A 19043-nucleotide genomic window follows, 5' to 3' on the forward strand; every position below is an offset into this window, starting at 1 on the left:
AAGACTGGTTACTGTCTTGTCAGGTTTGTTTATGTTTTATTTCAGGACTGGATTTTGATTTAGAATGTAGTCATATTTTTTTTTCCTCTCTCTCTCTTTTTTTTTTTTTCTTTTTGTTGTTAGGGCCATACCCATGGCATATGGAGGTTCCCAGGCTAGGGGTCGAATCAGAGCTACAGCTGCTGGCCTTACACCACAGCCACAGCAATGCAGGATCCGAGCCGCATCTGCGACTCACACCACAGCTCACGGCAATGCCAGATCCTTAACCCACTGAGTGAGGCCAGGGATTGAACCTGCAGCCTCATGGTTTCTAGTCAGATTTGTTTCTGCTGCACTACAATGGGAACGCCATTCTTCTCTTTTTCTTTATGCCAACCAGACCTTTCTTTATTTCTGGAACACAAGTGATACTTGACCAATTCAAGGAAAAGTTAAAGGCCTTTTTTTTTTTCTTTCCTTTTCTTTTTAGGGCCCACCCGCAGCATATAGAGGTTCCCAGTCTAGGGGTTGAATTGGATCTGTAGCCACTGGCCTACACCACAGCCACAGCAATGCCAGATCCGAGCCCCATCTGCGACCTACACCACAGCTCATGGCAACGCTGGATCCTTAATCCACTGAGTCAGTCCAGGGATCAAATCTGTGTCCTTGTGCATACTAGTCAGATTCATTCCCGATGAGCCATGATGGGAACTCCTAAAGGCCTTCTTTCAGAACAAGTTTTAGTCAACAAATCTGTAAATGGAAAGATATTTTCTCTCATCTTCTGTAAGGTCTTAAATGAAGGAGTAATATTTTTCTCTAGCTTTAACATGTGAATTATTCAAGAATGTTAGTAACAACATACTGATTGTTTTGCATTTGACTTCAGTCATTTTCCTCATATTTGTACAGTAGATCCTTAGTTTGCCTCTTGGTTAGTGCTTTGACATTCAGGTACCCATCACCCAGCTTCAACACCATTAACTTTGTATTAATGTTTTGTCTAGTCTCCATCTAAAATTTTTTTCCAGTGTATTAAACACCCCATTCTTCCTTTTTATTTAGGCCTGCACTTGCAGCATATGGAAGTTTCCAGGCTAGGGGTTAAATTGGAGCTGCAGTTGCTGGCCTATACCACAGCGACATCAGCGCAGGATCCGAGCTGTGTCAAGCGTCCAGTTCAGCACCACTTAATACATTCACAGTGCTGTGCATCTGACACCTCTACCTGCTTCCAAACATTTTCATCATCTCCAAGGGAAACCCCATTGCCCTTAAGCAGTCATTCCCATTCTACCCTTCCCCTGCCAACCACTAATAAGCCTTTTTTTTTTTTTTTTTTTTTTGAGGTAAATAGCTGTTCATTTAAAGAGAGGGAAGATAGTTATGGAAAAAGGTCAGGCCCAGGTAGGTGGTGAGGTGGAGAGGGAGAGAGAAAGAGCAGGAGAGGAAGAGAGTGTGATATACTATGTATTAGCCTGTTCTGGATTTTTCATATACATGAAATTATACAATATGTGACCTAAAATGTCTAGCTTCTTTCACTTATGTTTTTGAGATTCATCTATGTTATAGCATGTTTCAGGAATTCATTCCCCCTTTTTGGTTCAATAATTTTTAAGCCTCTTTTGATATATGTAAAAGTCTTTGTTCTCATTTGACATCAGTAATTTTAGAAACTAAAATATTGGATAATTCTAATAAAATTAGACATTTGATGATTATAAAGTGAAAAAAATAGTAATTTTAAAACATACTTTTCTAAGCTGCATTCTTTTAAAATAACTGGCCTGGGCATCTATATTAAAACTGTTAGTTGAAATCTGGATGCTGAAACTTAGTTGTATTCATGGGATAACTGAATAAAGCAATTCTTCACCAGCCTTATTTATTTATTTATTTATTTATTTGTATTTTTAGGGACGCACCTGCAGCGTGTGGTGGTTCCCAGGCTAGGGGTCAAATCAGAGCTGTAGCTGCTGGCCTACACCACAGCCACAGCAGTGTGGGATCTGAGATGGGTCTGCGATCTATACCACAGCTCACACTCACGTCAATGCTGGATCCTTAACCCACTGAGTAAGGCCAGGGATCGAACCTGCATCCTCAGGGATGCTAGTTGGGTTCCTTAACCACTCAGCCACTATGGGAATTCGTGTATTACATTCTAATTTAATTTACTCACAGCCCAAAGAGAGACAGAGTGTGTCTTATCTCTGTACAAATTAACATTTGTCAGGGACCTTTTGGGATTTCTCCAGAGTAGTGGTAATAATATGTATTAAATACATAATTTTATTACTTTATTTTTGGTGTTGTGATAGTCAGGATTTCTTCCCCCGCCTCCAACCCTCCTCCATCCTCTTTCTATTATTATTGAATGGTTTCAGGAGACAACTAAAGTGACAAGGATGAATTAAGTAGTACTAAGAATGTTTTCATCTGAAGGCAATCATAAATTTATTTCCAGGTCCTTTAGGGTCTTGAATGAGGAAAGGCAAATCTAAGAATATGGAAAAATAATGGAGAGTCTAATTGTTCTCTTTTTTTAAAAAAAATTGCAGAAGTGCTTTTAATACCACTTATGTGTTTTTCATGGTGTGCTTTTTAAAATATGCTTAAGATATGTTTTTAAATCATGCATATTTATATTACTGAAAGGTAGGTTTAATTGGAGAGCAATAAAGTTGAAAAACTAAGCTCTTAACTTATTTTTTGGTCTTTTTGTCTTTTTAGGGCCACACCCACAGCATATAAAGGTTCCCAGGCTAGCGGTCCATTCGGAGCTGTAGCCACCAGCGTATGCCAGAGCCATAGCAACACTGGATCTGAGCTGCCTCTGTGACCTATGTCACAGCTCATGGCAACACTGTATCCTTAGCCTACTGTCAGGAATTGAACCTGCCTCCTCATGGATGCTACTCGGGTTCACTAACCACTGAGCCCTGATGGGAACTCTTAACACTTCTTTCTTCAGCTGTTAGCTAAATTTTGCCTATATAAATATATAATACACATACTGAGAAGTTTCTGTGGTAGTTACTTTGAGCTAGACAAGTAGCTTTTGAAATTAGATTATTTTGAAATTAGATATACATACTTTTACATTCATATGAAATAGGATAGTTTATTCCACTTTTTACACTAGTCCTAGGAAATTTAAAAGAACAAAAATCAGGTTTAAAAAATTTTAATGACTCTTAGATAAAAGGGGGGTCTTACGATATACTTACTTGATATACTATCAAACATGTAATGAGAACTTTATTTTTAAAAATGTGAACAGTTCTCAGTGATTTTTACCTTCCTCCCCACCATGGTGCAACATACTCAACCCAAGCTTTTATAAACTGATTTTTCTTTCTGTTAGGCTGAATTTTATAACATACTTTTTAGCACTTATTCTGTGAACTGACCTTTTTCACATGTGTAGCTCATCCCTGCATTAAGTCTAATAATTCATTTTGGAAAAAGATTGAGGAAAAGCTAGAACTGATGCGTATTAGAAAAAGGAAGAAAAGTGTAAAAAAAAAATATTCGCTTAAAAATGTTTTCAGTGCTGATGTATTTGTAGTGAAAGTACTTTTTCCTTACTCTAGTGTCCTAGAACGAAAACATCACCATGGCTACAGAAATTGGTTCTCCTCCTCGTTTTTTCCATATGCCAAGGTTCCAACACCAGGCACCTCGACAGCTGTTTTATAAGCGACCTGATTTTGCACAGCAACAAGCAATGCAACAGCTTACCTTTGATGGAAAACGAATGAGAAAAGCAGTAAACCGAAAAACCATAGACTATAATCCATCTGTAATTAAGTATTTAGAGGTAAGTCTAATTAATGTGCCTCAGATGACTAAACTTTGGTGTCTTAAAAAGAAGAAAGTGTTTAAAGTGCAAGGTAATGATCATTTCTGTGGTTTTTGAATTAGTAGCATGAAGTAGAATTTCATCTCAAATAAAAATGAGTACTTTTTAAAGACTCTTTGTGCACATGAATAATCTAATTTTTTTTTTTTTTTTTGCCTTTTTAGGGCTGCACCTGCGGCACATGGAGCTTCTCAGGCTAGGGCCACAGCAACACAGGATCCAAGCCGTGTCTGCGACCTACACCACAGCTCCACGGCAGTGCTGGATCCTAAACCCACTGAGTGGGTTCAGGGATCGAACCCACAATCTCATGGTTCCTATTCGAATTTGTTTCTGCTACTCCAAGTCTGGAACTCCCTAAAAAATTATTAAAATTAGGTTCCAATTTAGAAATAGGCTTTGTTATAAAGGATCACAACAATTTTCACAAGAGGGTACTTTTATCCATCTGACCTTAAGCCAACCTTAAAACACTTGTTAAACCCACAGTGGTTATAAAATGTTAAGAGACTACCAACAGAGATATATTTGTATGAGAACATACCTTCAGAATGGTGACTTTACAGGTCCAAGACATTGGCACTAGCAACACAACTCTCCCTGCTGCTCAGGGAAAAGGGATCTATTTACTTGAGTGTTGAGCACCCCCTACAGTCTTGTAGGGTGAAACCAATTCTGAGATGGCAAATAAAGGCAGGGTAGGGGACTACCTAAACCTATGTCAGCTTGACACATCTACCCTTTGATTTCTTTACTTACCTGTCTTAACCTAGTGATTAGACTCTGTGATTTGCTTTTCTTACTAACTCCTTTTGCTTTAATCAGGTTTCAGTCTGTTCCATCTCCTTTGAAGAAAATTTGGCTGCTTTTCATTACCTGAGACAAGTTGTTAAAGACCTATATGCCTATTGGGAATAATGAATATGTGGTAGGCATATGGAAAAATAGAAGTAAAGACAGATTTAGGCTTTTTCAGGTGTTTGTGTTGGTAAACTAGATCAGGAGACTTTGGAAGGAATTAAGAAAACCAAGGGCACTGTAAGAGGAATTGTTTTGTGCTGAGGATTTTTAAGGAGTTGAAGATGTCTGTCTATTCCTTATCCTTTTGCCTTTTATTAAGGTACAGCCAGTAGAATGTGTTGGGGTCAGTAGCATCTTGGATGATTGGTTGAGTTCAGCATAATAAAAGAGGTGAAGAGGCATGGTAAAAGTAAAAGAGGAGGGAAATTCTAAGCAATGTCAGTAGGATAAGAGGGGAAAAATCTCTTAAGATACTATTGTCTGTCTTTTAGAACATAATGAAAAAGTTTTAATCCTCCTTTCTCCCCCCTCCCCCCTTTTTGCTTTTTAAGGCCGAATCTCTGGCATATGGAAGTTTTTTTGTTTGTTTTGCTCTTTAGGGCTGCGCTCAAAGCACATGGGTTTCCAGGCTAGGGGTCACACTGAATCTACAACTGCTGGCCTACGCCACAGCCACAGCAATGTGGGATCCTAGCTGCGTCTGTGACCTACACCACAGTTTATAGTAGTGTCGGATCCCTGACCCACTGAAGGAGGCCAGGGATCAAACTTGCATCCTCATGGATACTAGCACATTTGCTTCAGCTGTGCTACAATGGGAACTTCCAATCTTCTTTTCTCCCTTTTAATGACAATTTGCATTTTATAAATATTTACTTAAGTTTCAAATTAAGTGTAACTAGAGTATATATTGATTAATTAATTTTTGTTTTAACAGAATAGAATATGGCAAAGAGACCAGAGAGATATGAGGGCAATTCAGCCTGATGCAGGTTATTATAATGATGTAAGTATAAGATGTTGTTATACTAGCTTCATAAAAATCTCTTTGCTTAATTTGAACCTAAAAATACGGGATCTCAAATTCAAACGTGGACTTTTCTTTTTACATTTTTATAATTGAAAACATTCCTAAAGGGATAATATAACATATTTTTGTAAACCATAGGTTATTGTTATCTTTTTAATCTCAATTTAAATTTTCCTTTTAATCTGGGGATGGGTGAACTTTTTTTGTCTTTTTAGGGCCGCACTTGTGGCATGTGGAAGTTCCCAGGCTGGGGCTTGAATCACAGCTGCAGCTGCCGACCTACACCACAGCCACAGCAGTGTGGGATCTGAGCCACATCTGCAACTTGTGCCACAGCTTGTGATCCAAGCCACAACTGTGACCTGTGCCACAGCTTATGGCAATGCCAGAGTGAGACCAGGGAATTGAACCTGCATTCTCATGGATGCTAGTCGGATTCTTAACCCCTGAACCACAGTGGGAATTCCAAGGGTGGCCTTTTGATTTAGGGCTTAAAGCATTGTCTGACAAAAGATTGTACTGCCTCAAAGTCTTCGTAATAAGAAAGTTAATATTTTTTTGTCTTTTGTCTTATAAGGGCCACACCGGTGGCATATGGAGGTTCCCAGGCTAGGCGTTGAACTGGAGCTACAGTTGTAGGCCTATGCCACAGCCAGAGCAGTGCCAGATCCAAGCCACATCTATGACCTACACCACAGCTCGTAGCAACGCTGAATCCTTAACCCACTGAGCGAGGCCAGGGATTGAACCTGTGTCCTCATGGATACCAGTCAGGTTCGTTACCGCTGAGCCACAATGGGAACTCCATGAATTTACTTTTAAACGTTGAAATAATTCCCTTGTCCTGTCCCTAGTTATGTCCTATGTGTGACCTGGAGCTCTTTAAACTCAGTTTTCTTTTTTGTAGCTTGTCCCACCTATAGGGATGTTGAATAATCCTATGAATGCGGTGACAACAAAGTTTGTTCGAACATCAACCAATAAAGTAAAGTGTCCAGTATTTGTTGTTAGGGTAAGTATTCTTTTGAATATTTTTTGGAAAAATTAATTCTGAGTTAGCCTACAAATATATTTAAAAGGACAAAGGAAAACAGTTGTAAATGTATATCTGGGATAAAAATCAGTGTATTGCTTATAATTTTATTTTGGAATACCTAGTCATTTATTTAGTGAGATGGTACTTTTGGGTTGCTTTTCTTCCCCTTTTCAGTTTTCTGGAATTTTCTAAGCTGGCTTGGCAGGTCTCTGACTTGCCCCCCCTGCTTTTTTTTTTTTCCTCCCTCTGACTTGTTCTTGAATAGGAATGTTTTGTTACTGTTTAGAGAACAAGGTTAATAAAACTGTTAGGGTTACTAGAAGGAACACACCTAGGAAGAGCTGAAGACCAATAGTAGACTGTAAGCATCAGCTCTGTGAAGGTACCATAGGCCCTCAACACATTTTCACTAAAATTTTAAAAATGTAATTTAAAAATAAATAGTACATTGACATGGTTTAAACTATTAAAATTCGAGAGAGTTTGCAGTTTAAAAAAAAAATCTTCCCATCTCTGTCTCCCAGGCATCCAGTTAATATTCCCACAAATAATAATGTAATCATTTTCTTCGTGGTTTGCTAGTAAGACTGCACTTGTTAGTTAGCAGTATATCAAGTCCAGAAATGTAGGCTAGTTAATAGTCAAAGTTAAGCAAATCAGAATTGAAAAAATAATGGGATAGTCATAACAAACATTGTGGTAAATGAGCAAAATAAGCAGGTCTTCTTATTAAGGAAGTGTAATAGACAACCAGGTGAACTGAGAGGGCTGGAAGAGATGCTGGCTTGAGCTCCATAAAAATATGACAGTCTGTCCTAGGCCTCCTGTTTGCTTCAGAGGCCTACAGCCATAGAAACCATCTGTTTAGAAACATTATTTGATTGGCTTTATTTGTTAGTAGAGCCAACTAGTATGTAGTTTAATTTTTTTTGCCAGGGAATTTGGTAGAAGTTATGGTGTGCAGCTTATTTTAATATCTTGTTAGTATAATGCAGAAAATGTGAAAGAAAGAAAATCTGAGCATTCTGTGTCCTGGATCTTGTTAGATGGGTGAATTTCTCATTTGAGGATCAAGCTGTAATGTCTTAAGAAATTCCCATATAGTTGAGGTAGGTCCAAATTATAAGGTATTAAAGACATGAAGACTGTAGGTCCTGTGTCTACATTTAATTGCCTGTAGTAGTTACTGAGTTGGGGTCCATAGCAGATAACATAAAATAATAATCAAAATCATTATCTTCCAGGTAAGCAGTAAAAGGCTGGATTTTTGTATATATCTCTGTAATTTACCAAATAAACTCATTTTATCTATCTCATCCTGCTGTTACATTTAGTATACTTGCATTTTTTGACTCTTATGTCACAGTTTTTACTTTGGAAAATAAGATTGTTGTGTTGATATTTCATGTATATACATCTAAAGAAAATATATAATTTATTATAGAAACTTAAAGGTGAAAAATATGTTGTGTTTTGAGTTGGTTAGCATGTATCACAGATTCATTTCAGTATACAAATTGTGAAATTGAAATACCAGTTTAGTGTTAGTCATGCCTCTATTGTATTACATTCTTTTGAGACTAGATCAGCCTTACACCTATCACTGTGTGATACTGTGAATGAAGAAGAACTTAAAACACACACACGCACACACTTACCTTTTGTAACATTTAGTTCCAGAGAAAGTTTGATAACCTTGATGGCCTTAAATTGGTGTTACTGTTATACTGTTTTTTCATACAACACTGGTAACTTTTCTGCCTGAATCGGTTCACCAGCAGTTGTGATAAACCAAATTATTCATTCATTCAGTCTTTCTGGAGGCTGACCATCTTATTTATGTTAGTCTGCCATGTGTCCTAGGAAAATTAGGACTTTGCATACTTTGTTTTGAAATACTTTTTAGAGCACCTAGAAGTGTGTAACTTAACAGATATTTGTAATGTACTTGTTATTTTTCACTTAGTTAATGAGCTAGAGTGCTAGCTCATTAACTTACACTATATTAATAAAGTTCTTTTCTGACAAAGTACTTATAAATCTGAGCTATATATTTAAGTGAAAGTATTATCCACTTAATGTTAGTTACTGGATATTTTATAAATAAAGACTTTCTGAGTGTTTTAAAAATTAATTCGGGTTGAGGATTTGTGACTTTGTATAATTTGTCTTTTTTTCTTCCCCAGTGGACTCCAGAAGGAAGACGTTTGGTCACTGGAGCTTCTAGTGGAGAGTTCACTTTGTGGAATGGGCTCACTTTCAATTTTGAAACAATATTACAGGTAACAGTAATCATCAGATGGTTATAGCATCCTGTGGTTCTGGAAAGAATTTGAGATATACTTTATTGACATTTTAAACTTTAAAATTGGGCAAATCAGGAATTCCCATTGTGGCATAGTGGAAACAAATCTGACTAGGAACCGTGAGGTTGCGGATTTGATCCCTGGCCTAGCTTAGTGGGTTAAGGATCTGGCATTGCCTTGAGGTGTGGTGTAGGTTGCAGACGTGGCTTGGATCTGACGTTGCTGTGGCTCTGGTATAGGCCAGTGGCTGTAGCTCCGATTAGACCCCTAGCCTGGGAACCTCCATTTGCCTTGGGTGCGGCCCTAAGACAAAAGAGAAAAAAAAAAAAATTAAATTGGACAGATAATTGTTAGGAGTTAATATATGCTCCTGTAAAGCTCTCCATCACATATTCTTTTGTATAATGTGTACAATGTTTTATGTTTTCACAGGCTCACGATAGCCCAGTGAGGGCCATGACTTGGTCACATAATGATATGTGGATGTTGACAGCAGACCACGGAGGATATGTGAAATATTGGCAGTCGAACATGAACAACGTCAAGATGTTCCAGGCACATAAGGAGGCGATTAGAGAGGCCAGGTTTATACACAATATACCATTTTCTGTAGTCCCTATTGTCATGGTTAAATTATTCTCTAAGTGTATTCTGGGTGCAGAGATGCATGGGCTCTGTCAGATTCTGGGAAACTTTCTGCACCCTATAAACACAGTATTTTTCTTTGTTTTCACACATTCACCATTTTGCTGGCACTTTTCTGAAGTAGCGTTGTCCCAATATCAGCCTTTGCAATATGTTAGAGATGTATTGTCTGCCGCATTTTGCACTGGTTTTCTCTTTTCATTTATGGTTAATAATGTGTATACGTTATTCCTTTTTATTACCTACTTTGTAAGACAAGAATATTTCATTCCAAATAAAGAATTCAGTCTTTAATTATACAACTGAATAAAATCTAAAGCCTACAGAAAACACCTTCAGAGTTGACACAAAATACAAGAAAAAAGTCTTAAGTGAAGACCTGGTTGGCTTGGTTATGCCACGACTTCAAAAGGAAAGTATAGTAGGACTAAAAACTCTTCACAAGTAACTCTGGATGTGGCAAACATTAATGGATTAACGAGTGGGTTCTTTCAAGCTTTGAAACTGTAAGCAGACCATTGTCAAGAAGACTGTAGGACTTTCCTTCTGATTCATTGTTGAAAACATCAGTAATGCAAATGTATAAGTGGAAGTTTAAAATATTTTCAGTGAGTTGTATATTTTTACATATCAGTGAGATATGTACAGTAGAACTGGAAAAAAAAATTTTAAAAACAAGCCTAAAGAATTGCTGCAGCCTCAGAATAAAGCTAAGCAGCATTCTTTATGGTCGAGCCACCATGTGTGGGAGGAGGTTGACATCTATAGAAACATCATCCACTGCAGTCACTTGTTTTCTCCTTTCAGACTCTTAACAAAAATTGTTTGATAAAAACATGCTTCTGCAAGGACTTTGCCTTATAGTCCCAACCATACATTGAGTTTTCACAGTCAGTTCGTTCTTAGTCATAGAATTCAGAAGTTCTGGAGAGTTCTTAGAGTTAGATGAGAAACTTGATGAACTTCTACAGGGAGAGGAAAATGGCTTCCTCCTTTGCAGCAGACTCTTTGGCTTTAAACAGTCTAAATGTCCTCTTGTTAGTTTGCCTCAAAAAGTGCAACATTCATGGGATAGATTGCCAGGTAGAAGGTGTGAACATTTTCCACAGACCTTTTACATAAATGAGAAACATCATACTTAAAGATGTTTAGTAACCAGTCTTTAAAACAACCTGCCTGAAACTTTTCAGCCTATCATTTTATGAAGTCCGAAGCAGACAGTGATGCTAATTTTTTGAGCAGTATTCCTGTGTGATTTAAAGACTTTACAGGAATATTGTAAAGATAGAATTCATTTAATTTCTACACTTAAATCAGCTCCATGTTTTCTGTTGGTACCATAGGAAATATGCTGTGGGGAGCATGGGTAGTACTAGGACTAATAATACACTCATAAGTTCTCTGAATATTGGTGTTTGAAAACTAAGAAGCAACTACTCTGAATTCTTCTTTTGATGAGATGCGTTTTTTAGTTGACAACATTCTCTTTAAGGGCTTCTTCACTGTTGGATACCTCCCTCTCCTGTTTATAACGCAGCGCAGTGTTTTTATTTTTCCCTGTCTGAGAAGCACGGATAATCTGTTAAATGCTGACTTCTTTCCCCTGCTGTGTGTCTTCATGTAACAGTTTCTCACCCACGGATAATAAATTTGCTACATGCTCTGATGACGGCACTGTTAGAATCTGGGACTTTCTTCGTTGCCATGAGGAAAGAATTCTCCGAGGTACGTGTACTAACAGTACTGATTGGAATATTTAAATAGGGAAGGCATTTGTGGTTTAAGTCATCACAATACCACAATACCAGCTTACATCTTCATTCAGTTGTTTTACATACACACCGCCTCAGTCAGGCCCTTTAAAGAAACCTCAACTCTTTCTCTGGTTTACATTCATTTTTGTATATTTTTACTACTAATATTATCTTTGAATTCTTTGAGCTGTAAATTAAATACAGGTGTTCCCCTTCTTCTCTTCTCTCCTCCCAGTTACTTACTTATCTTTATGCATCTGTTAGGACTATATTCCTTTTCCCATCTTGTACCCAGGATACCTTTCTCCAACGTATTGACACTAATTTTATCTACATAGCTCACATTCTCCTAGCAGTACTTTTGCAGTATGCATCAACTGAGGTCTCAATAGCTACACTTCTCAGTATTGGTATTGCTGAAAGGAGGTGGTTTTCCAGTATACCATATTTGTACAACATGGCTCACTTGTAACTAAGATTTGGAGGGATTCTTTATATACTTTTATTGATTTCATGGTCATAAACTAACATCTATGAATTACTCTATCCTAGAAAAGAAATCCATATTTTCACTTGGATTAATTTGGTTTTAGACTTCATACAGGTAGAGCTTTTGAAATGCTGACAGTGTGTGAACACCATTTATGTGAATTCAGTGGTGTTAGAGATAATTAACTGTGTTTTATATATTCAGTACAAACATTGAAACAAAAACATTTATACACTTTTAACTAAATCTCATTAGTTTATTATTATCTAGGAAGCTAGTTTTCTCAAGTGCTTAATTTGAATGTGTACTGATATAACCAAGAGTACGTTCTTTTCAGTACTCTTGATTCCAGTACGCCTTAAAAGTAACATCTTCCTCTGACACATAACTGCAAGGTGGGAGAATGAGTGCCACAGACATTGGATATCCAGCAATTACTATTCAGAGATTTCCCTTTTTATTCAAGAGTTGGAGGTAGTTATCTTGGTTGACTTCTAAGTTTCTTACACCTTTTCAGAGCTTTATTTACAGAATATGTTATCGATGCTTTCTAGACGAAGACACTAAGTGTTCTTGATATTTAACCCATATTTCAAGCCAGTTTTTAAGTCACAGTTTTTTAAACATTCCTGACTTTGCACATTTCGTGTGGGTTTCATCCACAGGAATGCATTGTGATAGCGAGCATAAGGACATAGTGCCTGTCATGGAAGGGATGTACTCACAGTGAGGTTATAATATTGTACAACTTCAGAACTAGATGGAGTCTTTGAAATCATCTAGTCTGATTTTTTTTTTTTTTTAAACAAATGAACACCATGACCCAGAGGGCCTAGTGACACGTTCAAGGTAAAGTAATCAGAGCCAGGACTAGCTAGGGACAAGTGTCAGTTGACACCTAGCCAAATGCTACACTAATGTTGTATCTTTTCTCACTAATAGTAGAAGTCTTAGCTGTTAAACAGAGATAAGATAAAGAACTTGTTCTAGGCTTTGAAAATCCTAAGAAATATAGAGGAAACCAAATAATTTTATGTATTGAAAGAAATTCTAAAGTATCAAAGAAATTAATTTTAGGAGTTCCCACTGTGGCACAGCGGAAACAAATCTGACTTGTAACCGTGAGGTTGCGGGTTCCATCCCTGGCTTCACTCATTGGGTTAAGAATCTGGAATTGTTGTGAGCTGTGGTTTAGGTCGTAGACGTGATGTGGCTTGGATCCTGAGTTGCGTGGCTGTGGCAGAGGCCAGCAGCTACAGCTCTGATTCGATCCCTATTCTGGGAACCTCAATATGCTGTGGGTATGGCCATACAAAGCAAAAAAAACCCCCAAAAAACAACAATTAATTTTACAATGGCCTAGGACTGTAATAATAACAACTGTGAAGTCTGTATAAAATCACTGTGCATCTTGGATTAAATAAAGAAAAAAAATCTGCTATATGATAGCATTTTCAGCCCTTAGTTCCAATTAATTGTTGTTGTTTTTAAGTAGTACTTAAGAACTTTTCTTCTGAAATTAGAATTTACATGAAATATTAATTAGTTAAATGTTTTCAGATTTGAGTCCAGGTAAATTTGGATAAAGTTAAGTGAATTCCAGTTCATTACCTGTTCTTCATGTAGCTTAAAAGATACACCAATTTTGTGCCTGTATTGAGAGTTGAATTTTATTTTTCATATGAGTGTTCTTTTTTTTTACTATGAAAAATCTCCAACATGCACAAAAGTATAATGAACCTCCTTGTACTTTTAGGATCTATATTCTTGCTTATTTATGTCTTTTATTTACATTAAACAGTATTCTACTTGTTTTATAGTCATGATTTTTTCTTAGTATCTCAATGAGTATATGAATATGATAATTACGAGTGTAGTAAGGCAAGTTAATTATACCACTCAAGTAGTAGTTCTGATAGAAGGTCTGGTGTAGTAGATGAGTTACTAGGTTATGATTTTTCCATTTTCTGTCATTTTTCTATATTTTCTGAATTTTAGAGATGATTATAAAACAATGGAACCAGTGTTGTTATCATTTTCCTATCCTTCACTTGGTGGGTTGGGGGTTGCGGGGTGATGGAACTCCATTTGTCTTGAGGGATGATGTGAAATTCCTCAGATAAAATTTGAAATGAACTTAATTTAGTTGTGTTTGTAGAAAGAAAATTGGATTACAAAGTTAAACAAATAGGAATAGGACCATCCAACTTCTAAAGAATCAGTTGCTCTGTATGAAGGGGTACTGTTCATGTAGCCCCACAGGTTCTGTGACATCAGGCAGGTAGTACTCCTGCTGCACGTTAGTATTGTGCATCAGACTATCACACTTGCGGTTCATCTAAGAAAATGCAAGAGGAATTCCTGTTGTGGCTGAAACAACAGGATGAAAAACTTGACATAGTATCCATGAGGATGTGGGTTCAGTCCCTGGCCTCACTCAGCGAGTTAAAGATCTGCCATTGCTGTGAGCTGTGGTGTAGGTCACGGATGCGGCTGGGATCCTTCGTTGGCTGTGGTTGTGGCATAGGCCAGTGGCTGCAGCTCCCATCAACACCTAGCCTGGGAACCTCCATATTGCCACAAGTATGGCCCCCAAAAGACCAAAAAAACCAAAAGGATCCGGCGTTGCTGCAAGCTGCAGCATAGGTTGCAGATGCAGCTTGGATGTGGCATTGTTCTAGGTGTGGTGTAGGCCGGCAGCTGCAGCTCCAATTTGACCCCAGGCCTGGAAGCTTCCATATTCTGCAGATGAGGCCCTAAAAAGAAGAAGAAAAAAAAAGAAAATCCAAGAATATTTTGATTGAAGGGGATATTTGCAGTCCTGGAATCCAACTCTTTATTCCCCAAAACCAGTCTTCTACTCACAAACATTTTTAGTAATACAGTATTCACTACCTCACATGAATCTCTCTTTCAATTTTAGGTAGCTCTAATTCTCAGAAAATTTTATTATATCAGAAATACTTATAACTTGTTCTACATTCTGGAACAGAAAAAATCAAGTTGGTACTCTCTTCTATATGGCAGCCCTTTAAGTATTTGAAGACAGCTCTCATGACTTAATACAGTGTTTCAGCTGTGAGCTTATAGGATCTCTGTTGTGGCAAAGGCCATAATATGGTACTATTGAGTGGAGACTTTATAGTGCTATTTAATGTCCTGAGATTGTTCTTAAGCTTTTTGGAAAGAGAATTTACACAAGAGAAAGTAATCAGTATTTTTAATGTTGAAATGAGCATTGATCTGTTGTCACATATGCTATTTTGAGGTTGTTATATTCGGTCCATAGATGGGAAAAGCAGACACTTGTGAAATTGAATATAATGCAGCATTTAGAAGTGCCATATATATATGTCCACCCTTTACCAAAGCTTATGCAAGTCAGCATAATTTATACATATCCGTCTTATATAGTATGAATTACAGCACTCACTTGACGGACTGGGATTAAAAATAACATTTAAGCACCAGGAATACATGAGACTGAATGAGCCTCTAGGTGTTTATGCACTGGTCTTCAAGTGAAATGGAGCCATTAAATTCAATTATTTAATCAAAGAAGGTATATTCTATGCATGCTATCATGGGTAGAAGTTTTTTTTTTTTTCCAATAAAGTATGATGACTTCTTTCCCTCGTGCTTCTTAAAATCTAGTAGGGAAGTTAAGATACTTTCACAAACTTAAGATTTTGGATAATAGAGTCATGATAGTATTAGAAGTGTAGTTTTGTTTTTTTTCTTTTTCTTTTTTTGGCTTTTTAGGGCCACACTTGCGGCATATGGAGGTCCCACGCTAGGGGTCAAATCGGAGCTGCAGCTGCCATCCTATGCCACAGCCGTAGCAACGCCAGATCCGAGCTGCGTCTGTGACCTATACCACAACTTATGGCGGTGCTGGGTGTTTAGCCCACTGAGCAAGGCCAAGGATCGAATCCATAACTTCATGGTTCCTAGTCGGATTCATTTCTGTTGTTCCACGAAGGGAACTCCTAGAAGTGTAGTTTTATCAGTGTGAAGTTAGAAGATCACTTAAAACTAATGCAAATATGGAGTGTAAGAATATTGAAGTAAATTTTAATGAGAAGCATAATACATACTTTTTAAACGAATCCAGTATTGGAGTTCCTGTTGTGGCTCAGCAGAAACAAATCCAACCAGGAACCATGAGATTATGGGTTCGATCCCTGGCCTCGTTCAGTGGATTAAGGATATGGCGTTGCTGTGGCTGTGCTGTAGGCTGGCAGCTACAGCTCAGGTTAGACCCCTAGCCTGGGAACCTCCATATACTGCAGGTGTGGCCCTGAAAAAACAAATAACAAACAAAAAAAAGAATCCAGTTTACCAGCTTTAGCATGCTTTAATTTTGTTTTACCTTATTGATTTTGACAACAGCAATAGCTGGAGTTCCTGCTGTGGCACAGTGGGTTAAGGATCTGGCATTGCTGCAACTGTGGCATAGGTTGCAACTCTGGCTTGAATTCAGTCCCTGGCCAAGGATCTTCTGTATGTTGCACATGTGGCTGAAAAAGGAAAAACAAAAAAACAACAAAGCAATAGCTGACTCATTACAATTACTCTGTATCAGACATGCTTTAAGTACTTCATTTAATCTTACTGGTAACACTGTGAGATAAATACTGTTTATTCCACATTTTAGAAATTAGTAACCAAGGTACGAGAAAGTTAAGTAAACCTCTCCAAGATCATGTAACTTGTAAGAGGTGGGGCTCAGATTTGAACCCATGTTATCTCACTCCAGAGTTCATATTCTTTTTTTTTTTTTTTTTTTTTTTTTTTGTCTTTTTGCTATTTCTTGGGCCGCTCCCACGGCATATGGAGGTTCCCAGGCTAGAGGTCGAATCGGAGCTGTAGCCACCGGCCTATGCCAGAGCCACAGCAACACGGGATCCGAGCCGCATCTGCGACCTACACCACAGCTCAGGGCAACGCCGGATCATTAACCCACTGAGCAAGGGCAGGGACCGAACCTGCAACCTCATGGTTCCCAGTTGGATTCGTTAACCACTGCGCCACGACGGGAACTCCCAGAGTTCATATTCTTAACCACTATGTTAGACTATGTGTTTTATATTTTTAAAATACCATCAGCATGGATGTGATAATGATATTATTCCTGAGCTGTGATGACAGAATATTAGAGGTTTTTTTTGGGGGGGAAGAGGGGGAAGAAGGAGAGAGGTGTGAGTAGAGAAATTTAGGTACCATTCTTCTTTAAAACTTTCCGTACAGGCTGTAGGTTTCAATATATGATGTATTAAACAACAAAAAAATTAAACCATACTGAACAGTTCAAACTGGGAATGAAATATCAGTTATATACTAAGTTATATAAATAAAACATGGTCATAAGGATTTATACTGAGACTTAGGAGGTAAGATCTCTTTTTAGTTTTCAAATAATGGCATTCATGGAGAGGAAATGAACCCCCGAGTACACACAGCTTAAGAAAGAGAATATTATTAGTACTTTGAATAAGTACTTGTGTATTCCTGTCTGACTGCCTTTGGCTGTGGTTCTTAATACATGAGATAAACTTCTTTGGAAAGATCTTTCGGTTCAGCAGTGTGTTTTTGAACTGTGTGAAGACATGTTTACAAGTCTTGAGTGTTCCAAAAGTCTGATGCTTTTTATTGGAAATAATTTTACTTATTAACAGTAAAATTGGCAAACCATGAAGTTTATGATTTAATGGACCTAATTTACTTGTACAGTGATTTACAAAACATTCCACAATATTATTTCTATTCTCCTCAAAACAAAACACCCAGCTTCCTTTAAAATAAATAGCATGTAGCAGATTAACTCCTTCCACTAACATAGCATGTTTTATTATTGAGAGAACTTCAGACATACCGAATATAATCATCCAAATGATCACGTGGACCCATTTTATATATGGACACCTGTTTACTCTATGCACAGTTCTTTATTTTGAGGAAGTGTTTATTGAAACCTCATTTCCCTCTGTTCTCCTGAGTAGACTGGATCATGGTAGGTTCTCCTGTGTAAATAATTATCTGGGTGTATCATGAGAGGGAGGAAGACTATTTACTTCTTTTTTTTTTTTTTGCTATTTCTTGGGCCGCTCTCGCAGCATATGGAGGTTCCCAGGCTAGGGGTCGAATCGGAGCTGTAGCCTCCAGCCTACGCCAGAGCCACAGCAACGCGGGATCCGAGCTGCGTCTGCAACCTACACCACAGCTCGCGGCAACGCCGGATCGTTAACCCACTGAGCAAGGGCAGGGACCGAACCCGCAACCTCATGGTTCCTAGTCGGATTCGTTAACCACTGCGCCACGATGGGAACTCTAATATTTACTTCTAAAACATTATTTGAAGAAATTAATGTGGTAGGGTCCTGAAATACTCATTTTATGTGGTCCATTCACATTTTTACAGGAATCATTCTTAGATTTTTATGCTGGGCTTTGTTCTAACTCTGCACTTTCTTCAAATATTGCACATATGTGGTAAAAACTTGGAAATAGCTCTTAGCTTTCTTGGGATGCCAGACAGAGCTGCATACTGTTGCTGTCATATTCAGTGTTTTAATTAAGAGTCAAGAGTAATTTATAGACATTCTTTTGTGTATAAAGATTTCAATTTTTTGACACCAACAAATTAATGTGACTCACCATCTAGGTAGGTAGTTTTCATCTTTGCACTTAGTAGCTATTCTATAATGGCTTCAGTTTATTTTTAAATGGCTTACATTTCTGTTTGCTGCTGCATAAGTTCATCTTTTTGAGCTTTTCAGCTTTTTTTTTTTTTTTGCTTTTTAAGGGGTATACTCTGTAGCATATGGAAGTCCCAGGCTAGGGGTCAAATTGGAATTGCATCTGCTAGCCTACACCACAGCTACAGCAAAGCCAGATCCTAGCTGTGTCTGTGACCTACACCACAGCTCATGGCAATTCCAGACCCTTAACCCACTGAGCCAGGACAGGGATTGAACCTGCTTCCTCAAGGATACTATTTGGGTTCATTACCACCGAGCCACATTGGTAACTCCCTAGCTTTTAGTGCGTAGATCCTTTAGCAAAAGCATATGATTAAAATATGGTATCTGAATTCCTCCTGTGGCTCAGTGGGTTAAAAATCTGACT

The 19043-nt window shown here is 37.9% G+C and overlaps 1 protein-coding gene across 9 annotated transcripts in view; it reads left to right on the plus strand.

Annotated features, from left to right (window-relative positions):
* The window catches only part of WDR33 (WD repeat domain 33), a 119213-nt gene that overhangs the window by 38960 nt on the left and 61210 nt on the right, over window positions 1–19043 (plus strand). For all 9 annotated transcript variants that reach the window (XR_014829006.1, XR_014829007.1, XR_014829004.1 and 6 more), the window contains exons 2-7: window positions 3585–3811; window positions 5592–5660; window positions 6592–6696; window positions 8907–9002; window positions 9459–9610; window positions 11299–11396. Coding sequence is in view for 4 of the 9 variants with exons in the window: in XM_021075457.2 (XP_020931116.1) it covers window positions 3608–3811; window positions 5592–5660; window positions 6592–6696; window positions 8907–9002; window positions 9459–9610; window positions 11299–11396 (724 nt within the window). In the remaining 5 variants the exon portion in view is untranslated. The remainder of the gene's footprint in view (window positions 1–3584; window positions 3812–5591; window positions 5661–6591; window positions 6697–8906; window positions 9003–9458; window positions 9611–11298; window positions 11397–19043) is intronic.

This window comes from Sus scrofa, chromosome 15, assembly GCF_054392235.1.
Source record: "Sus scrofa isolate SSC_HxYL_T2T_F1_AM1 chromosome 15, Sscrofa_HxYL_maternal_Yorkshire_Landrace_v2.0, whole genome shotgun sequence".
In the NCBI taxonomy this organism is placed as follows: Eukaryota; Metazoa; Chordata; class Mammalia; order Artiodactyla; family Suidae; genus Sus; species Sus scrofa.